The following is a 22162-nucleotide window of genomic DNA, read 5'->3' on the forward strand; positions in this document are numbered from 1 at the left end:
GTGTGACACTGGTTATTAATAGGTTGCGCTGGAAGTTTATGGAATGACCGCACTAATGTGGGCCTATGGGTCGTGGGATCCAACTCCTCTCCATTTCCTATTATGTCCATTTCTCCAAGTTCTTACTTGGATGGAAGACACATGTCATATTTATAAATTAATGGTTTAGATTTAATTAGCTAAGATAAGCCTTAACCATGATTAGATAAAACATATATTCTATATATTTGCTCTCGAAAGATTTGGTAATCCCATAATTCTAGGTACTAAGTTTTTATTATTTATTATCTTAGCACTTTATTCTAATATACAAGATCTTAGTACTACAGTAAATCAACAAGAATTAAGTTTTAAGCAATTAAAATTTTCGATATCCACATAGTTCTCAAAACATTCAAATTCACGTCATCTTCAATTTCTTTCTCCTACATGCCTTTATCCCTCTTCTCAACTACTTTCTCATGTTCCAACCAATTCTAGCAGCGTATTCTTTCGTAGTACTATTGATCAAATTTTTCCCAATGTTTATTGGTACAAAGAATTGAGAAACATCCTTAAATTTGAGATCTGATCACAAATCTACGTTTAAAAGGAGAAAGTAAGATACTAGCCACAATTCAAAACTCTCTAATACATGGTTCTACCATGACTAAAGCTTAATTTTTTAGTTAAAATTAGATTGAGTTCTTAAATAATTATCTCAAATGGTTTTTTTAAAAGGATAGTGAACTCCAGAATAACGAAAAAAAAATTGTGGAATAAAAAGGTAAATTTACTATGGCAGATTGCAACTTAAATTTTTTAAAGGGATTGATATGGTGGTAAAAAAAATTCGAGATAAATTTTGGCGTTTGGAGTTCGTAGGAGGGAGTATCAAATTTTCTGTAAATTATATATGGAATATCTATTATTTTAACCATGATTAGTGCCTTGTTTTAGATAATTCAATCTAGACCATTGATTTTCAAATGATATATTGTCTCTTATCCAAGTAAGACTTGGGAAATGGAGATAATAAGAAATGGAGAGGAGTCACCACCGGGTCGTGGACGAAACAAGCTCCGGGAATACAACCGTCAATGATTCCTACTTTTAACTCACCGCATATTATTGTGTATATCTCTTTCCTTTCTTTATATTATACTACTACTCGTACTCCCTCGATGCTCGGTCAGTATTAAAAAATATTAGTTAAATTAATTGTGATCGGGCTTGTTTGAACAAATTAGATCGTATTACTTTAATAAATGTCAATTATCCTTTTATTTGTTAATACGATATATCTAATAATAAAATCTCTATTAAATTAAAGGGACTTATATAGCCATTGAATAACTTTTTTGTTCTTTATTTTTCTTTGATATATTATCCAATGTTTAGTATTATTGCATTGTTAATAAAAAATTTATTAGCATATTACTTTATTTAATATTTTGTCTACTCACTTTCTTTTTGGAATATAAGAGAAGATATATATATTTTATTAATCTTGAAGTAACTTTTATTTTAAATTTTATTCTATTTTCTCAATAATATTATGTGAATTTTAATGAATAAACTCTCTATTAAATTAAAGGGACTTATATAGGTATCAAATAACTTTTCGTTCTGTTTTTTTATTATATTAACAATATCTAGTGTTATTACATTGTTAAAAAAAATTATTAGCATATCACATTGTTTAATATTTTTGTCTGTTACTTTTGTTTTGGTAGTATAATAGAAGATATATATTTTATTACTCTTGAAATATTTTTTTATTTTAAAATTTATTTCTATTATTCTCAATAATATTGTTTGAATTTTAATGAATAAAATCTCTATTAAATTAAAGGGACTTATATAGTCACCAAATAACATTTTTGTTATGTATTTTTCTTTATTATATTATCCATTGTTTAGTAAAATTGTATTGTAATAGAAATTTTTACTTGAAATATTTTTTATATTTTAAATTTTAATCTATTTTCAATATTTTGATTTAGTTATTTATTATTAATTAATTAAGAAATAAGTTATATGTGGCTTTTTTCTGGTTATGTCATATGGCTGAATTAGTTATTAGTTAATATATTACATGTAGCTAATTTTAAGTCTGTCACTTGGCTTAAGAAGAGGGCTTTTTTCTCTCCTTTTATATAGATTTGTGTAATATTTTGTCTACTGCCTTTCTTTTTGTAATATATATATATATATATATATATATATATATATATATATATATATATATATATAAAATATTTCCTTCGGCAACACTGGGTCTTTTACATTTCAGCATCTATTTGCAACTTTTATTTGTAGATAGCCCTTAATCCCTTAGCATAAAATTAGACATAATCTGGAGCATCCGTTCTCTCTAAGCACGAATGAGGCCCGATTTCGATGGTAACTCTGAGTAGTTCGTGGCTTCGAAATTTCGATAAAAAGTGAAGGCCTTTAAGATGCTTGAGTGTTTTTGTCATATACGACGGTGTTTTATCGAGGGTAACCCTTTAATAGGTTTTAATCATACATAAGGACCTTACTTTCCGAGTACGGACTTAGACGTCTCCGATCTGTTTTAGGTTGACCGTAGCCTTTCATGTTCGGGCCCTTACTAATAGGCTCAATGCCTCCGGAATGAGATAGCCCGGGCCATCCGATTTTTTATCGGGCGACAGTCCCCGAGTCGGGGTAGCCAGTGGGATCTAGGATGTAGGATCCGTTATCCGTGCTAAGTAATTCAACAGATGCATCGATGGTGCGAAATGTATAGTGATAAAATATAAAAAAACAAAGATTTCTTTCATTGTTTTGTATGTAGAGTACGTAATCGGAGGCGCATAAGCCTTTTGCCATGGCAAGAGTGAGCTACATGGGTACGGATCGTTTGACCATTTGACCCTTATAACGAATTCTAACTATGAAGCCTATTAAGTAATAACACCTTCTAAAGATCCTAGCCTAGTGGGTAATGGCCCCAATATTTGAGGCCGAACTTGTGAGGGCTCGAATACTGTTGGTTCGGTGCTTGTGATCAGTAACTCCGGCTTTAGGCCAGCCATCGAAACTATGCACATTTTACTGTTGCCTTGTTAAAAACCTTGCCGCAAAACCCGCTGCGGGAAAAAACCGGTTCAAGGAAAAAAGAGTAAAACACGTGCTTTCAGACCTAATAGTCACATTTGGGCATGATCGAGTACCTGCACAAGTTAGTCTATAATATAACGAATTTTAAATGGGAATTGTGCTTGTACCTTAGAAGTAGTACCTCTTTAAGTGTGCCACATTCCAGTTATTCGGTAGTTGTACACCGTTTTCGGACTCGAGTTTCTATGAACCTTTCTCGGTTATTCCTGAAACTCTATATGTCCTTCCCAATTCGGGCCTAGTTGTCGTTTGGTTTCCTGGTGTGTAGCATTACTTTCCTTAGCATCATGTCCCAATTTTAAATTGTCAAAAGTTAGCTCTTCGGTTGTAGTACCTCCCTACTCGTTTCTTTGGGCGGCCAACCAGACCAGGGCAGTTTCTCGCCTTTCATCCAATAAGTCGAGGCTCGATCATGATTAACGCTTTTGCGCCGTAGACTAGAGAGAATGAGTTGCTCTATTACTCGAATTCGAAGTTGTTCGGTATGCCCACGAGACGCCGGGCAAGATTTCCTTTCATTTTCCTTTTGAATCGATCACTCTCTTTTTCAAGTTTTGGAGTAGAGTTTTGTTCGTCGATACCACTTGACCGCTCCTACTAGGGAGGTAAGTTGTTGATGATATCTTTTTGATTTTGTGGTCTTCGAAAAATTTACTTACCTTGCTGCCGACAAATTATTTTCCGTTGTTCCAAACTATCTCGTCTGGTATCCCAAATTGACATNATATATATATATATATATATATATATATATATATATATATATATATATATATTATTACTCTTGAATTATTTTTTTTAGTTTAAGTTTTATTCTATTATTCTCAATAATAATATTTTATTACTCTTGAAATATTCTTTTATTTTAAATTCTATTGTATTTTCAATATTTTGATTTAGTTATTTATTATAAATTAATTAAGAAATAAGTTATATGTGGCTTTTTCTGGTTATGCCATATGGATGAATTAGTAGTTAATTAGTTAATACATTGCATGTGGCTAATTTTAAGGTTGCCACTTGACTTAAAGAGAGGGATTTTTCCTCTTCTTTTAATAATATATAAATATAGATATAGAATATATAGATAGGCAGGTTAAAAGCAGTTAAAGAAGATAATTTACCACCCTTTTGTATGTTTACTTTAGAGGGAGTTTTTTTTTTATTTTTTATCGTGTGGTAACTTCTAATAGAAATCACATCATTATCTATTTTCTCGAGACACATTGATGATTTTGCATCACAATAACGCATAGGGTACCTTTAAGTGTGCTGCTGAAAGAAATTACTATATTTTAAGAAAGTCTATACTTTAATTCTTCATCCCGAAGAGCCGTTGAACACACAACATATACACTTTGATAAGCTCTCTGCCAGCAAGAACCAGGGACTACCATCTATTTGTTGGCGTAACTTTTGATAAGTTCAAGTCCCTTCTCATTTTTATAAGCATCAATTGATAATTCATACACAGTTTAACGTTTTGATTAAGTGAATAAGAGTATTGTTCAGAGATAGTATGAACACTCTTTTTATTAAATGCAGAAAAGAACCAGTCCGGTAATGATGAAATTTGTGACAGCAAAACCAATAACTAAAGCCTAGTATGCTTCGTAGGCCTCAACGACTATTTTTGAGAGAAAAACCCGGGGATCATCGTTAGGTTGGAGCGTTGGGCTTAGTCTTAGTGGGATACTGGCCAGGGGATAACAAGTTGAAATTTTGGGGTGGATGATAACTTGGGCTAGGCAGTAAAGGAAGGTGTACTCAAATTTGAGAAATTTTCATAAAGCACTATCTTTTAGTAGTAATTAGCCATCTATAGATACCATTTGCTATATTACGAAAAATAGATACCTTTTCTGTGGTTATAAGATGTATTTGATGTATTTAAGCTATTGTATTCATGAATACAGTAGCAAAAATAGGCGTAAATCAGGGAAGTCCAGCTAATCAGTTGTTGTATTCGAGTGTATTCGACTGTATTCATGGAGTGAAACATGGGATTACAGCTGGACAGATTATTGTATTCGACTGTATTCACGACGTGAAATAGGGGATTACACTGTTTTTAAAACGGAAAGTGAATCAATTAACATAATAGACTCCTAATATAACTCAACAAACTCAATTATAACACACAAATTTTGTATTTTTCAGTTATAAAAAAGATTCTCAACCGCAAAATACAATGAAATAGATAGAATACAGAGGGATACATTGAAATACAATGAGAAAAAAGACACTGAATACAATGAAATACATGGAATACAACGAGATACATTGAATTACAATGAAAAAAAATAGTGAATACAATGAAATACATAGAAATACAGCGAGATACATTGAAATGCTCTTAAAAAAAAAAGGTAACAGAATCTTCAAATTGCTCAACCCCAAACTTCAGACGACCTATTTTAGTCGACAATTTTCCGACGACCCATTGGATTCCAACCATGATTCCATAAGCAGCGATGAGAGAAAATTCCAAATTAATAAGGCCTACAGTCCACATGAACTCGGCAGAGTCGTATGCTTTCCGACCCGAACTCGAGTGAAGACCCACAACTCCCGCCCCTTTCCCCTGTAGTTGAAAGTTGAAACCTTAATCAGACGGAAAATCTTTAGAAGTCAGTCGTAGTGTTAGGGTAAATTGAGAGAAGGAAGATGCCTCCTCTGTCGTTGGACAAATCGGCAAAGTATTGCCCTTCTCCAAGCTGTGTTCCTGCTTTAGAGTCCTTGTCGCTAGATCGGAAATTTTAATGGGATGGGGGAAGAGAATAGGATGTATCAAAGTAGAGAGAGAAAGAAAATAGTGTAACTGATTAGCGTATTTAGTGGCTTAGGGCTAGGAAGTAACTAAAATTAAATATTTTGCTATAAACCTTAAAAGGTATCTATAGAATATAATTTTTTTAAATGGTATTTATTTAAAATAAATAAGGTGTTAACCTTTGCTATAGGAGGTAAAAATTCCTAAATAATTCGGTATTTCGGTATACCAAATATCGAAACCTCAATACCTAGAATTGTACCGAAATACTCAATAACCGAAAATTCTATATCGCAGTAGTACCGAAATACCGAAACCGAAATAATTCGGTCTGGTATAGAATTCAATTTTTCGGCTTTTATGCACACCCCTAACTAGAAGACAATTAATTTATGTTGGTCCACTAACATGAATGTGCATAGATAAGAAAATGCTTTACTCATAAACTATGAGACCAACCTAATTCCTAAACGAGTATTGGTTGCTTTATCTATCGAGCTGATATTGTCACATGCTTGTATATACATATATAGAACTTATCATAATACTTTTGAAACAAGAAATACTTATGCACGAAATCTACTCAATTTTCGGGAAATAACAAACTTGAATTCGACAAGCATCTCATTTTTATTGGTAACGAAGGAAAATAGGCCCAAGTTGGATGGGATGGGATCCGGTCCAGTAATATATTCTCCAGTACTTTTCAATAGTACTTTTGATACATGCCACGTGTGAAGTTTAAGTTTGAAAGGTCTGGATCTACTTTACTATCCTTTTGTTATGTTTTTTATTTACTTTATTAAATGAATAATGTTTAGGAAAAGTAAAAAGAAAAAGAAAAACGGCAAGACCAATATACTAAACTGCAATTGCTTCTCCTTCCTTCAACTTCCAGCCTCACTTTGATGGACTTTGTCTTCTTTTTCCAAAGCCTATTTCTTCACGCATAGACGCACTAATACTCCTTGAAGACCTCAAGAAAAAAAAAAAATCACTACATTTTCAAAAATAAAGTTTTCACCAAACTTAAGATTAATAGATTGGTCAATTTATGTAAATTTAGGTATATATATTGTAGATTATATACGGAAAATTGTTGTTTGTTTGAGAAGGGCAGCAGCCTAAACATATTTTGGCCTCGGTAACAGCAATGGCTTTGCAAAGCTGAGGGGTAGCAATAGCACGGAAGATTTCACCACTTAATGGTTGAAACTTGAAAGGGCCCGGTTAATTTCTTTGGTCCAAACAATATCTTGTTCTTTTTTTTAATTAAATAAGTTTTATTTGGGTGAAAATCATTTACCCTCCCCAATTTTGTGTTAAAAATTAAACCCCCCTTCAACTTTGAACAATAATCATTCTCCCCCCTTTATGGTTTTAGCTATAACTTAAATTATGTAATATCTATTATAAATTGTAATTAGAGTTCATTAAAATTATAAGTAGAATAAGTAACAGAATAAGTAATCAGAGTCAATTAAAATTACCTTATCTTTATGATTGTTATTTAATGTAATGCATATTAAATATATATTTAAGTTATATTTTCTTAGCGACGGAGCTAGAAATTCATATAAGAGGATTGAAAAACACCTCTTTTTTTTTTTTTTTTTTTATTGAGCTTGTGAGCTAAGATAACTTGGGGGTATTTTTTAATCCTCTAATATGAAAAATTCGGATTGAACTTGTGAGCTAAAAAATTAAAATTTGTGAGCTAAGAGAACAGAGTTCATTAGTTTCTTAGCTCACAAGTTCAATCTTAGTTTTTCATATAAGAGGATTGAAAAACACCCCAAGTTATCTTAGCTCACAAGTTCAATACGGGGAAAAAAAGGTTGGGGTGTTTTTCAATCCTCTTATATGAATTTCTAGCTCTGTCGCTAAGAAAATATAGCTTAAATATATATATTTAATATGCATCACATTAAAATAACAATCATAAAAATAAGTTTTAATTGACTCTAGTTACTTATTCTACTTATAATTTTCATGAACTCTAATTACAATTTATAATAGGTATTAAATAATTTAAGTTATAGCTAAAATCATTAAAAAAATATCATATAATAAAAAAAGTATTGAATTGAGGAGGAAATTAAAAGTTCAAGGGCAAAAAAGGCACTGTATAGGATAAAGGGGGGAGAATGATTATTGTTCAAAGTTGATGGAGGAGTTTGATTTTTAACATAAAGTTGGGGAGGGTAAATGATTTTCACCCGTTTTATTTATGCATAAAGAATTTAAAAATAGTTGAATAAATGTTAACAAATTTGTCGAATCCAAGCCTTTAAATTCTTAGCACACACGTGGCATGTATCAAAAGTACTATTGAAAAGTACTGGAGAATATATTACTGGACCGGATCCCATCCCAAGTTGGATAGGGCAAAGATATTGTTGAACAATGCTAACTCAAGTGCTCTGATTTTTTTCAACAAGATTCACATCAAAACGCATAGAATCAAAGTAAAGGTAAAAGAATTGTGCTCTGCAAGAATTATAACATCACAATATTAAAGGGTGGAAAATGGACGATTGAATTAAATTTAAACTGATTAACACGAAGTAAATCAATAATTGAGCGGTTTATTGACTCGCCCAAATTTTACTTGGACTATGATGGACAAGTCAGGATGAACTAAATAATGAATCATATAAATTGTATCGAAGGGAGTATCACGTATTTTCTACCAAGTTAACAACTATATACTAGTACGATTACTAATGAGATTTTTACATATATGTACTACATTACAAACTTATTTACTCTCACTATTTAGGTTTTAACTTAATTACAATTTGATATATAATTTACCAGTTTTACCCAAATAAATTTTAAATGAGTATCCTTGATTATAGCCTTTTAATATGAAAATCAAATTTCACAGATATACCGGTTCCACAAATCTCTCTCCTCGCTGTCTCTATTTTCTTTTTTTTTTCACCGACTTCATATATTAGCTACTGATTTTATGATTCTCTATTCTTTTGCGTCGCTCTGTCTGTGCTAGGATGTTATTTCATTCATTTTTCGTAACAAAAGCAAAGTGGTGCAAGAGTTGATACCTTTTTGTTCTCCTTCTACAGTTGCTCTTCGAGCGAGAGTCTTTCCAGAAAACCAAGGCTGAAAAAGAGTATGTCCTCGGAGGCTTCTTTCAATCTTTATGATTCTCCTCTCTTTTCTCGTAAAATGTTGCTTCAGAGAATTCAATAATAGTCTTGATATCGTCACTTATCACATCGAACCAATCATTACTCGCTGCCCCGCCAGCCATTAAAAATCATCAAAAGCTTCGAAACTTTAATTTTGAATTTAATTTATTTTAATTGAGTGTTGTTGCAAATGATTGAAAATATTCTTTGGATTTTATATTTTACTTTTGAGGGTGTTTGGTGAAGAGTAGAGTTAATTTTGAATGACTTTTCATATTGAAACTCGAAAAGATGTATTATAGTTGTATGTAAATATTATTTTAATTGTATTATGTTGTAGTTATATTTTTTTTATTTGAATGTTGTATGAAAGTTGCAAAATAGTTATATAATGTATGAATCGTTGTCTGAAATTTTCTATTTAAGTTATAAATATTTTTTTACATAAAGTTATTGATCTGTATCAAAATTGTATTAAGAGAGGGAGTTTTGATTGGAATTTCATAGAAAAAGAAGAGCACACGACATACAAAATAGTTACAAAAGATATATTTATTTAAAATTTATATGAAAATTGTATTTAAGTTGTATGATGTTATAGTTATTTTAAACTGGGTAAAAATGATGTATGAAAGTCGTTAATAAGTTATAATAAGTTGTATACTATATAATTAGTTTGTATAAAATTTCTAATTAGTTATTGTACATGCATCAAATTTGTATCAAATTTGAATATTTCCGCATTCAACTTATCTGGTTTAGGTACTTCTATTGTCAGTGTCTCTATTGCTTTGGTTTGACGCTACTTTTTGGTTCAAGCTATTAAAATAGTTTGTGAACCTAGTCCGGTAGGGTTTTGTCTAAGAGAGCTAGGGGCAATGTCGTGTCTTACTATTTTCTTTTTCGACGTTGGATCCATTTACTAACCACCGTTTTTGCTTTGCATTTTTCTTCTGCATTTTATGTTCCTATTTTTCCTATGATCTCCGTGATGAATCTAATATCCTCTCCTTTTGTCTTCTTTTTATTATCTTGAGCCGAAGGTCTTTCAGAAACAGCCTCTCTACCCCTTCGGGGATAGGGGTAGGGTCTGAGTACACACTACCCTCCCCAGACCCCACTCGTGAGATTTTACTAGGTTGTTGTTGTTGTTTGTTCTTAGTTAAGTCTTGAACTATTTTACGTTGTTGTGGTTCGACATTATTTGAATTGCTATTCTATAGTTAAGGTACTATTTGAAAGAGGAGAGGAGATAAAAAAGGAAAATAGTGTAACTGAATCCCATAATATAACGCACTAATAATGGATTGTATATGGATAGAAGCCGTAGAGAATAGAAAAAGAGGTGAGGAGAGGAGAGAAAAAAAAGGAAAAAAATATTAATACTGGATTGTATATAAATTGTAAGCAATCCTTGTTTAGGGCGGGTAATAGACAAAAATCCCATTACTATTTAGTCCTAGGATAGAGAGACTTGGGCCTATTGGGCTTAGACTAACAATACACAAAGTCAGAAACCAACCAACAAGCCCAATTAACGTTTCGTGGATTAGGGCTTGATTCAAAGGGATTACAAAAGCTTTCGTCTCTTTTCTCTATCCATTGAAGACGTCAACGATAAGCAGCAGCCGCGGCGGGAAGCGGAAGCAGCAGGCGGAGCAGCCATGGTTAATGCCTTTCTCTAGACTCTTCCAGTAGCTTCTACACTCTTTACTTACACCATTGATTTATTATGTTATTTTCTGTTATCTTCAGGGTATCGATCTAGTTGCGGGAGGTAAGTCGAAAAAGACTAAACGCACTGCCCCAAAATCCGACGATGTTTATCTCAAGCTTCTTGTTAAGGTTTTTCTTTTTCCTTTTTAAATCTTCCGTCTTTATAAATATATTGCATTTTTTGGATAGTGTACTGAGAATTGTATGGCTAATTGGGTAATGTAACAGCTGTACCGGTTTCTTGTGCGGAGGACTGGGAGCCAGTTCAATGCGGTGATACTGAAGAGGCTGTTCATGAGCAAGATCAATAAAGCTCCCTTGTCTCTATCACGCTTGATTACTTACATGAAAGGAAAGGTAATTGTTATTCAGCCCTTTTAGCTCTGTTTTACCTTACTGATCTATGAGTTTAAACTCATTTACCGTGATTAGTTGTTAGAATGTTCTTGCTTATTGATTTTAATGTGGTTGTTCTGGTCTGAGTTAATTTTGTTACTTGGATAGCTTACACTTGCTGCCCATTAAGGGGTCCTTTGGCTCAAGGACTAGTTATGCAGCATTTGATTGCTAGACAGTGAATAATAATATGCTGTGAATAGTAGTAATAGGTTCCATATTAAAGTCAGAATAATCTTAATCCTTATATTGTTGATACACATGTTCTTGTTCCTTAATTCTATCATGTATAAAATAACTCATAGATTAGTTATATAATGCAAAGTTTTATTCCTCAAACCGTTCAGAGTTTTATGCCAGAAATTAATTGTTTGATTAATAATGTAGATTTATATACGGGATTAGTTCTTCTTATACAACAAAGCAAACAACAGCTAGTTGTTACTGACGTACTAAATGGTTATTTTGTATTTTCTTTCTATATGATAGGAGGACAAGGTTGCTGTAGTTGTAGGGACTGTTACTGATGATGTTCGGGCTTATGAAGTCCCTTCGCTCAAGGTTACTGCACTGAGATTCACTGAAACAGCTAGAGCTAGGATTGAGAAGGCTGGTGGAGAATGCTTGACCTTTGATCAGCTTGCTCTTAGAGCTCCTCTCGGGCAGAACACAGTATGGAACTATGCCCCCCATCAGTTTGTGTTTTTATGGGTTTTCTTGTATTACTATAAAGTGAGGTGTCCTTAGAATTGTGCTATGGATGACTTTTTTCTGTACTTGCATGGGAAATGATTCAATCATGGTAGAATTTTGGGTAGTGAAGTTTGTCTTTGAGAGTAGGAAAGTGGTCTGTATGGAAAACATGCTGCTTTCTGCAATTCATTGATTGCCATTAAAGACCCTTTTCACCGCGTCTATGCTTTGTTGATATTGTTGTCTGTCTTCTCTCAGGTGCTGCTTAGGGGTCCAAAGAACTCGCGGGAAGCTGTTAAGCACTTTGGTAGAGCTCCTGGTGTCCCACACAGCCACACGAAGCCTTATGTTCGGGCAAAGGGAAGGAAGTTTGAGCGAGCAAGGGGGAAAAGAAAGAGCAGAGGTTTCAAGGTTTGAGGAATTGCGTATGTTTAGTGCACAATCAGAATTTTTTTAGAAGGTTTTCTCGATCTAATTTTTTTCATATTAGCTTCTTTTTCTTCTTGGATTTCTTATTTCATGCCTGTTTCTCTGACACTCCAACTTATAGCCAATTTTGAATGCTTTTATTATCTATTTTGAGAAATTAAGCCGCCTTTAGAGGGATTTCTTCAACAATCAATATTTACAAGGCTATGCAGGAAAATGATGCAATATGAAGATCCCATTTTTTTCATTTAAGTTCTTTTATGCTCTGATAGCTGTGCTTAAATGATTGTTTTTCGGTGATGAATTGGGTGAAAACGTTGAAAATTAGGGTTTATATCTCAGTAGAGACTAGAGACAAAAAATTATGGTGATTTCTTTCCATCTACTATGAGTTTATGCGGACAAATCTTTTTTGTATTTGTATTAGTTGGAGATATCAAATATCTGATTGGACTAGTTGAGGCTCAAACGAGCTGTTTTGGGCACTATTGTCATTGTAAAATGTTTGATTTATAGTTTGATGAATATGGCCCTGTTCTCCATGCTTCTCGATGACATTTGGTTGAGGTATCGATGTGCATGCTACAATGATTTTGTCATTTTGAAAAAACGTATGTTGGGTGAACGACCCTTCCGATGATTAAGTTATTTGTAATAGAGAAATGGCGGAGGTTATGAAATGGAATGTTCTATTTGAATATGTAGAGGCGAAAAAAGCTGGTGCATGTATCGACTGAATTGGGCATGATAGAACGGTTATCAGTGCACTTCCAAAACGAGGAAATGAAATGGTTTGTGTATCTTAACTATATTCTAAACTTAAACAACATAACGTTAGTAATAAATTGATTCGAAGACATTGTCCTTGTTGCAATTCCGATTCGATTGGACAGGACTTTTCTCTTGTTTTCCTTGTTTGTTGATATGCAGTGAGTTATCTCATTGAAGAGGCGACAAAATGATGAAACCGATGGTCATAAAAGAATAATACACACATTAGTTTGTCGTGGAATGGAAACCAAAACCCAAAGCTAGATAAGTCTGTCCTTGCTAGGGTGGGCATATTTTGGTCGAAACCGAATAAACCGACCGAACCGAATTTGTTTTTATTTCGGTTATTCGATTTATTCGGTCGGTTTCGGTTTAAAATTTTAAAATTTCATTTTTACGGTTCGGTTTTCGATTATTAAGTTATTTAGTTCGATTAACCGAAAAATCAAATTATTAGCATATAGGTTCTTTAAGTTATATATAGAATAAGCCATAGGTAATAAATTAATACTATTAGGTCCAATCTATCAAAGACTCAACCCTATTAAGTAAATTCATCAACTTTCCAATCTTAAAAACTTTCACTCTATTAAAACTTCCATAGCATATATGATAGATACCGGGAGGATTCACACAGAGTTGTAATTTACACTATGTTTGAATTTTATAATCCATAATAGTGTGCAAAGTTTAGTCTATTTTTTTTTATAAACACAAAATTTCCAACAATTTCGAAGTTTTGGGAAAAAACAACAAATTCGCCGGTCCTATTATTACATGGAAGGAGTCCAATATGATAATGTTCAAACCGAAAATCGAACCAAAATAACCGAACCGAAATTAGAAAAACCGAGTTGAACCGAACTTATTTCAGTTCGGTTTCGGTTACTACTTTTACAAAACCGAAAATCGAATAACGAACCGAATTTCTTCAAACCGAACCGAACCGGCCGAACGACCACCCCTACCTTGCTGTTGCCGGCTAAGCTACTTGTTCAATTATTTTAGTACTCCTTTGCTCTTGAAAGGATTTTGAAATGCAAAGATTAATTTATATCTTAATGTACATTTATGGATGTCAACTTTAAGTTTTTAAAATAAAATTTATATATTTTAAAAACTAAATAAAAGCAATACAAATCATGTTTTTCAATAATCAAACTTGTTTAAAATAATTGAAAATACATTTATAAAAAGGTCAACTCTAAGACCATGCTTACTTTGAGTTGGAAGAAGAATTATTAAGGTTGGAATACCTACTAACCATACAAAAAATAATGTAAGGTCATCTACCAATTCGCTGCCTCTACTATTTTATGGGTAATAAAGTTCTAGTTTGTACAAGGACATCCCTGGCCAAATTGAATTCCAATGATCAGCCATACGAAACTAATCTATATCTATATTTATATTATATTAAAAGCACGATAACCTTAGCGAAATGTCGTTCACCTTCTTTACCCTTTAAAACATAAAGTTTCCATTGGACAATATAGTAATTTAAGTATTGTAAGATTTTTTGGTAAATAACCTTGAATTATTTGTTATTAAAATTTGCCTTAATTATTTGGTTACATTTTCTTCATGTTTCTTATTTCTTCACGTTTCTTACACAAGGAAACTTAATAAAAAAATTCCTAAACTTTCACTCTCATTAAATGACCTATCTCATTAAATTGGTTAGATTCCTTTTACTCTTTGGAGTATTAAATGAATTATTATGTTTGCCTTAATTATTTGATAAAAGATTTCTTTACGACTGTTACACAAGGAAAGTTCGGACTTGAGACTTAGATTCCCTTTACATTTGGTAAAAGTTGGGACTTGGGACATAAGGAAAGTTAGAGTATTAAATGTGCCTTAATTATTTGGTAAAAGTCTCTTCACGTTGGTTACACAAGGAAAGTTTGGACTTGGTTAAATTCCTTCACGTTATGACTTATATTTCGGTAGAAGTCTTTATTAGTTGGTAAATTTTTCTTGTCTTTTTGACCTACCCACAAATTATTTTATATAATTCATTTTATGTGTCAAATTGTGTACCATAATACTTATATAAAAGAAGCTAAAAGTCGCAATTTAAAATCGTCAAACTTCACTCTATTCCAACATCGCGATTTTAGGTTTTTTTTTTTTTTTTTTTTTTTTTTTACTAATATCAACATCTTTTGCTACTTCATATTTTGCTAGCACGTTTGCATGCACCAATTTTTGGTGTTGCATCAAGAAATTATCTTTAGTGTTGCATCAAGAAAATTTTATTATATAATGTTTTGTTTCATGTTTTGGACTTGGCTAATTTCGAATCTCAATTTTAATAAAAGTTATTGAACAATTGCAATTCATCATAGAAAATCGGTTAGACATTCGATCTAAGTCTTATTACTTAAATATTAGTATTATTTTTCTTTTGTTGTATAATTAATAATACATATTGCTATGCCAGCTCAAGTTGCTTGTTTTACAAAAAAAAAAAAAAAAAACTATCTCTTTCAATTATGTGTAATATTAATACTACATGATTTATAATTGTGTTATTTGCAATTGCCATGCTTGAATCACTCAAATTTCAACAATTACCTCCATTCAGGTAAACAATCTTTCTTATATCATAAAAATAATCATTTATTGAATTAGTCACTTTGATAACTTGTAAAACTCTTATGCATGCTTTATTTTAGGTACACCTGCAAGGGCCAGTGAAAAGGAATTGTCAGACCAATGTGTCCCAGTTAATAGTCTAAGAGTATCATATTCACGTTGGGTAATACGAGTATTAGTATTTAGGAGTGAAATAGTAAAAGAGTTCAACAATCTATGCTATATTAAAAGCACGAAGACCATTAGCAAAATGTCGTTCGCCTTTTTTGCCCTTTAAAAATAAAGTTCATATTGAATAAAATAGTCTTTTGATTATTCTCCTAATATTTAAAACTTTGACATTAAACTTTTCTTTATTTGAACTATATATATAAACTCCTAATATTTTGGTATTTAATTTAAACTCAAATAACATTTTACCTATATATATAATTCAACAATCATTACAGAAGGACCCATAATTCCTTCTTAAATGAAAACTATAAATAAAGAACCTGCATCAATTCGTGGCTTCTTAACCTAATTTACCAAACTAATGTTAATATAGTGTTTTCATAATAGACTTCGACAGTTACTCAAAAAATAAATAGATGAATAAGCCATCTGCATTTCAGATAAAAAATAATACAAAAAAAATAGTTTTTAAAAAACTAAACTCAAAACCAATTTCCCAGAATCAAATCAAAATCAAAATTAATACTTATAAATCTGATGGAGCTTTCGGACCTTCAATTTTAGGTAAAGAATGTTAAAGCAGATCTCTCCTTATAACTTATAATTTATTATGGCAATATTTACTTATAATTTATTATCGCAATATTTATTATTTTAGCTAAAAAATTATTTATCAAGATCCAATGAGTTAAATTAATATCCTTACCAAAAGATTTTTAATAAGCAAACTATTAAAATAGAAAATATGCCAACCTCTTTATTTGAAATTTTTTAATAAATTTTTAATATTTGATAATTCTTTGAAGAATCGTAATAAAAGTATTTTTGAATTTTATATTTATTTATCTGGATACACGCGCAAAGCGCGTACCTTAAGACTAATATAATAAATAGAGGTTATCAGGTTAGAAGATGTTTAATTGCAAAGGAGTTAGACAAAGCTAAAAAAGTTGGCCTAGTGAATATTTAAGATGAAGAGATAGAAGGAACAAACATATCAAGAAGATTAAAAAAAAATTCAAGTGACAATGAAGACCCAAGAACTCATATAAAATCAAAATTGAAAAGAATCAATGAAATAACATTGTCTAAATATTATAAGCTCCAACACTTTTTGTGCCTAAATTATAATTTTATTTTAAACAAGAACAACTTATACGGCATAATATTTAATTTAATTCATAATTTTTACTCGATTTATATTTTTTTGCTCAAGTTCTACCACGAGGATTATTTTAAAAAGAACATAATTTATTAATAATTTTTTTATTAACCTAATAAACACGTGCAACGCACGTACACTGAAACTAGTACTCCTTAAAATACTCAACATACCTGTAATAAAACAATAAAAGTAGAAGAACAATATTGTAGAGAAAGAGAGAGCAACTATTATTAAATTTTGGGATGATTTACAATGGGGTAAGACCCTTTATTTAAAGGGGAAAAATGACTTAGCCACAAAGTAAAACTCTGTACAAGATAGACATTCACTCTAAATAGAATTTTATTCATAACACTCCCCCTTGAATGTCTACTCAATAAGTAATGCGCCTCGTTAAAACCTTAACTAAAATAAAACCTAATCGGAAAAAAATTCTAGAAAAGGAAAAAGAGTACACATATTTAATAATACGCCTTTTGGTTTCCTCATTAAAAACCTTGCAAGAAAAACCCAGTGGGAAAAAACCTTGTAAGAGAAAGAGTGCAACGCGCATTAACTCCCCCGGATGAGAGCATCAATTCACCTCCTTGAGCCTTCGCATCCCGATCTTGTACACTAGCTTCTTGAAGGTTGACGTTGGTAGAGATTTTGTGAACAAATCAGCTATATCATCACTTGAACGAATCTGTCGCACATTAATATCACCATTCTTTTGAAGATCATGTGTGAAAAATAACTTTGGTGAAATGTGCTTTGTCCTATCTCCTTTTATGAACCCTCCCTTCAATTGGGCTATGCATGCTGCATTGTCTTCATACAAAATCGTGGGTAGTTTGTCACACTTCAAACCAAATTTGTCTCGAATAAGATGTATTATAGACCTCAACCACACACATTCTCGACTTGCTTCATGAATAGCAATTATCTCAGTATGATTAGATGAAGTAGCTACAATTGATTGCTTAGTCGATCGCCAAGATATTGCAGTGCGTCCACAGGTAAACGCATAACCTGTTTGAGATCGAGCCTTGTGTGGGTAAGATAAATACCCAGCATCAGCATAACCAACAAGATCGGGACTGCAATCATTTCCATAAAATAAGCCCATATCGGTAGTTCCTTTTAGATACCGCAATATGTGTTTGATTCCATTCCAATGTCTCCTAGTGGGAGCAGAGCTATATCTTGCTAAGACATTAACTAAAAAAGTTATGTCAGGCCTTTTAGTGTTAGCAAGATACATTAGTGCACCAATTGCACTAAGATATGGTACTTCAGGACCAAGTAGCTCTTCATTCTCTTCTTGAGGTCGGAATGGATCCTTATTCACATCAAGTGATCGAACAACCATCGGAGTACTTAATGGATGCGCTCCATCCATGTAAAATCGTTTCAATACCTTTTCTATGTAGGTAGATTGATGAACACAAATTTCATTTGCCAAATGTTCAATTTGCAAACCAAGACATGATTTTGTCTTTCCGAGATCGTTCATCTCGAATTCTTTCTTTAAATAATCAATTGCCTTTTGTAGTTCTGTAGGAGTTCCAATAAGGTTTATGTCATTGTTGGCCCAAGTAAAGGTTAGTTTTGAAGACTGACAAAGAAACTCAGGCATGAACCAGGTCCATCCCTCAGGTCCATCCCTCAGGTGCACAAAAACGGGAAGGTTCGATCAAGTGGGATGCACATGAAAGAGATAAGCTTAGCTTGGTGTATTTAATATCTCCTGATCGAAAAGGTTGCATAATTGATAAGAAGAAGGACTCCTTACTCAAAGAGAACATTATCCAAGATAGGGAAGGAGTTAGAAGTTGAAATTAACTAGAACTCTTCCACCAAGGAAGAGTTGCATCAGAACTCTAGTTATTTCTTCATCTACTAACTCTATAAATTGCAAGATGTTCTCACATTACATGTGTTGCACAAAAACACAGAAGTTAAACGTGAATCGAGAGCAAAATAGCAAGGCTTTTTGCAAGCAGTTCGTGTGTGATTGAAGTGCAAACCTGAAGCTACATGAACCAGATTGAAGAACCAGCTCCATAAAGAGTTTTATGTGTTTTTCTTTATTTCTAGTTCAATTATAGTAGGTGTTTTCATACTGTACCTTTCAGCTTTATCTAGAAGCAATTCTAATAGGTACTTTGAGTATTCAAGTTAGAGTTAACTTGAAGTTGTTGCAACAGTTAGAGGCTGGTTGCTACAACGGGATTAGAGGTAATCCTTAGGTTTACAAAGAGTTTTGTAAATGCTGTTTTGGCTCAATGATTTAGTGAAGTGCTGGGAAAAATCCTACTGAGTAGTAGGTCGTGGTTTTTTTACCTTTTGAGCCGGGTGTTTTCCACGTAAAATTACTTGTGTTCTTTACATTCTACATTTATTATTCCGCAACAGTAGCAGAAGAAACACATAGAAGAACCAGGCCCTTCTATAATCAGTTTAAGCGAAAAATTGGTCACCACACAAATCACCCCCCTCTTGTGTGGTATTGAAGTATAAAACATCAATTCGTATTAGAGCGGGTTATCCTTGAAGAGGTTAACACCTTAGGAACAGATCAAGATGAGTGCACCACCTGGAAACTGGGAAGGACAATCCACTGCCAGGCCTCCACTCTTCAATGGTGAGTACTATTCCTGGTGGAAAAATAGGATGAGAGATTACATCATAGGAGAGGACTATGAACTCTGGGACATTGTTACTGATGGTCCCCTGGCCACATCAAAGAAGAATGCTGAAGGAATAGACGTGCCAAAGACTAGAGCTGACTGCACTGTTGAGGACTTGAAGAAGTGAAAAGAATGCTAAGGCCAAGAAATGGCTAGTGTGTGGACTTGGTCCAGATGAGTATAGTAGAGTTCAAAGTTGTATCACTGCTAAGGAAATCTGGGACACTTTGCAAGTGGCTCGTGAAGGAACACCTCAAGTGAAGAGGTCTAGAGGAACACTCCTGTATTCTCAATATGAGAATTTCACCATGAAGGAAGGGGAAACCATCCAAGAGATGTATACAAGGTTCACCACACTGACAAATGAACTTAAGTCTCTTGGAAGGGTTATTCTTCAAGAAGACAAAGTTGAGAAGATTTTGACGAGGGTTCTGCCAGTCTCTTGGGAAAGCAAAATCACTGCTATTCAGGAATCAAAGAACACTGTCACTCTTAAGTTGGATGAGCTAATTGGAAATCTCACTGCCTATGAACTTAGAAGGCAAACCATGAAGATGGATGCACCCAAGAAGGAAAGGATCCTAGTATTCAGAATCACTGAAGGCGCTGATCTAGAGGATGATGAAATGACCATTATCACAAAGGACTTCAAGAAGTACCTAATGAGAGGAAAGGGTCCTTCAAGAAGTGGAAGCTACAGCAAACCAATGGTTCTTGAAAAACATACCAATGAGGGGTGTTACAAGTGTGAGAATACTGATCACCACATCAAAAACTGCCCTCAATGGGAAATTGAATGGAAGAAGGAAAGAGCTGAATGAAGGAACATGAAGAAGGAGCAGGTTCAACCCAAGAAGAACAAATGATCAACAAAGGCTATGGTTGCTGCCTAGGGAGAAAGCTCAGATGAGGACTCATAGGATGAAGATGGAGATGAACAAACACTTATGGCAATCGGAGAATCCGATGAGGAATCTGAGGTAAGTATAATTCATCTCAAAGACAAGTTTAAATTTTTGTCTAAAGAAAGGCTATCTGAGTTACTCCTAGATTTCATTGATGAATCTAAGGATCTAAACAATGAAAATGAACAACTGTCTAAGGAGTGTGTGATTTTGAAAGCTAAGTGCAAAAACTGGAACTTAGGGCTAGTGAAAGTGATAGTAAAAATGCCGAGTTAAAGAACCAGGTTCATGAACTTGACACCACTGTCCTAGAGCTAAGATCTAAATATCTAAAATTGAAATTAGGAATGGGTAAAAATAAAGCTGATCACACACAACTCACTTTAGAAGAAAATGTAGGAAAAATAAAAGATGAGTTGTGCAAAAGAGATGAGCAGATAAAGTCCTTAAGGAGGATCTAAACAAGGTTAAGCACGAACTAGACAGAACCTATAAAAGGAATAGGTCCTCCCATGCACTTTCATGGCTACATGAACGCCACAGTAGCAATAAGAAAGGACTTGGCTATGGACCCCTGCACCTAAGTGGGATCCCAAAAGCAAGTACCTCACACTTCCTGAGAACATAATTTTCATACACTGTGGTAAAACTGGTCACTATAAAAGTGAATATATTGCAAAAGAAAAGGCTAGTCAAAAGAATAAAGAATTTGTTCAAAGGAAAAATAGGCTGCCAGGTTGGGCTAAAAAGAATCAGATTCACCCTTTTGCCTCTAGAAAGGGACCCAAACTAGTTTGGGTTCCTAAGACTAACCCCTGATTTCCTTTTGCGGGTCCAAGTGAAGGGGAGCAGCAAAATATGGTACATGGATAGTGGCTGTTCAAAGCATATGACGGGAAGCAAGAACCAGTTCCTTTCACTTGAGGACCTCAAAGGAGGTAATGTCTCTTTTGAAAATGGGAAGAAAGGTGAGATCATGGGGTTGGAAAGGTAGGCAAGACTGATGCTCACTCTATTGGGAATGTCTACTTGATAGATGGCCTAAAGTACAGTCTAATCAGTGTATCGCAATTATGTGATAGAGGTAACTTGGTAGCATTCACCTCTACCAACTGTTTTGTGATTAATCTTACCACTGAAAAGATTGTTTTGCATGAAAAAAGAGTAAACAATACATATATTGTAGATTTGTCCACACTTTCAGAAAATGAACTCACTTGCTTAAGTGTGTTGGACAATGATCCCCTCCTTTGGCACAAGAGAATTGGACATGCAAGTCCGAGTCAACTCAACAAATTAGTCTCCAAGGATCTGGTGATAGGGCTGCCTAACATCAAGTTCAAGAAAGACAAAGTTTGTGAGGCTTGTGCAAGGGGGAAGCAAGTAAGATCCTCTTTTAAATACAAGAAAGTGGTAAGCACCACCAGAACGATGGGACTGGTCTATATGGATCTCTGTGGTCCAATGAGAACATTAAGCAGAGGTGGTAAAAGATATGTGATTGTGCTTGTTGATGATTACTCTAGGTTCACTTAGACATTGTTTTTAACATATAAAGATGAAGCATTTGACATGTTTACTTC

General features: G+C 33.3%; 1 protein-coding gene across 1 annotated transcript; it reads left to right on the forward strand.

Annotated features, from left to right (window-relative positions):
• The first annotated feature begins 10610 nt into the window (after positions 1–10610).
• On the forward strand, positions 10611–12543 carry LOC109216413 (60S ribosomal protein L18-2). The gene is made up of 5 exons (XM_019380563.1): positions 10611–10724; positions 10813–10902; positions 11002–11130; positions 11659–11841; positions 12121–12543. The coding sequence occupies exons 1-5, from the start codon at positions 10722–10724 to the stop codon at positions 12277–12279; spliced, it is 564 nt and encodes a 187-aa protein (XP_019236108.1). The 5' UTR covers positions 10611–10721; the 3' UTR covers positions 12280–12543.
• The last annotated feature ends 9619 nt before the right edge of the window (positions 12544–22162 follow it).

This window comes from Nicotiana attenuata, unplaced genomic scaffold (genome assembly GCF_001879085.1).
Source record: "Nicotiana attenuata strain UT unplaced genomic scaffold, NIATTr2, whole genome shotgun sequence".
Lineage (NCBI taxonomy): Eukaryota > Viridiplantae > Streptophyta > Magnoliopsida > Solanales > Solanaceae > Nicotiana > Nicotiana attenuata.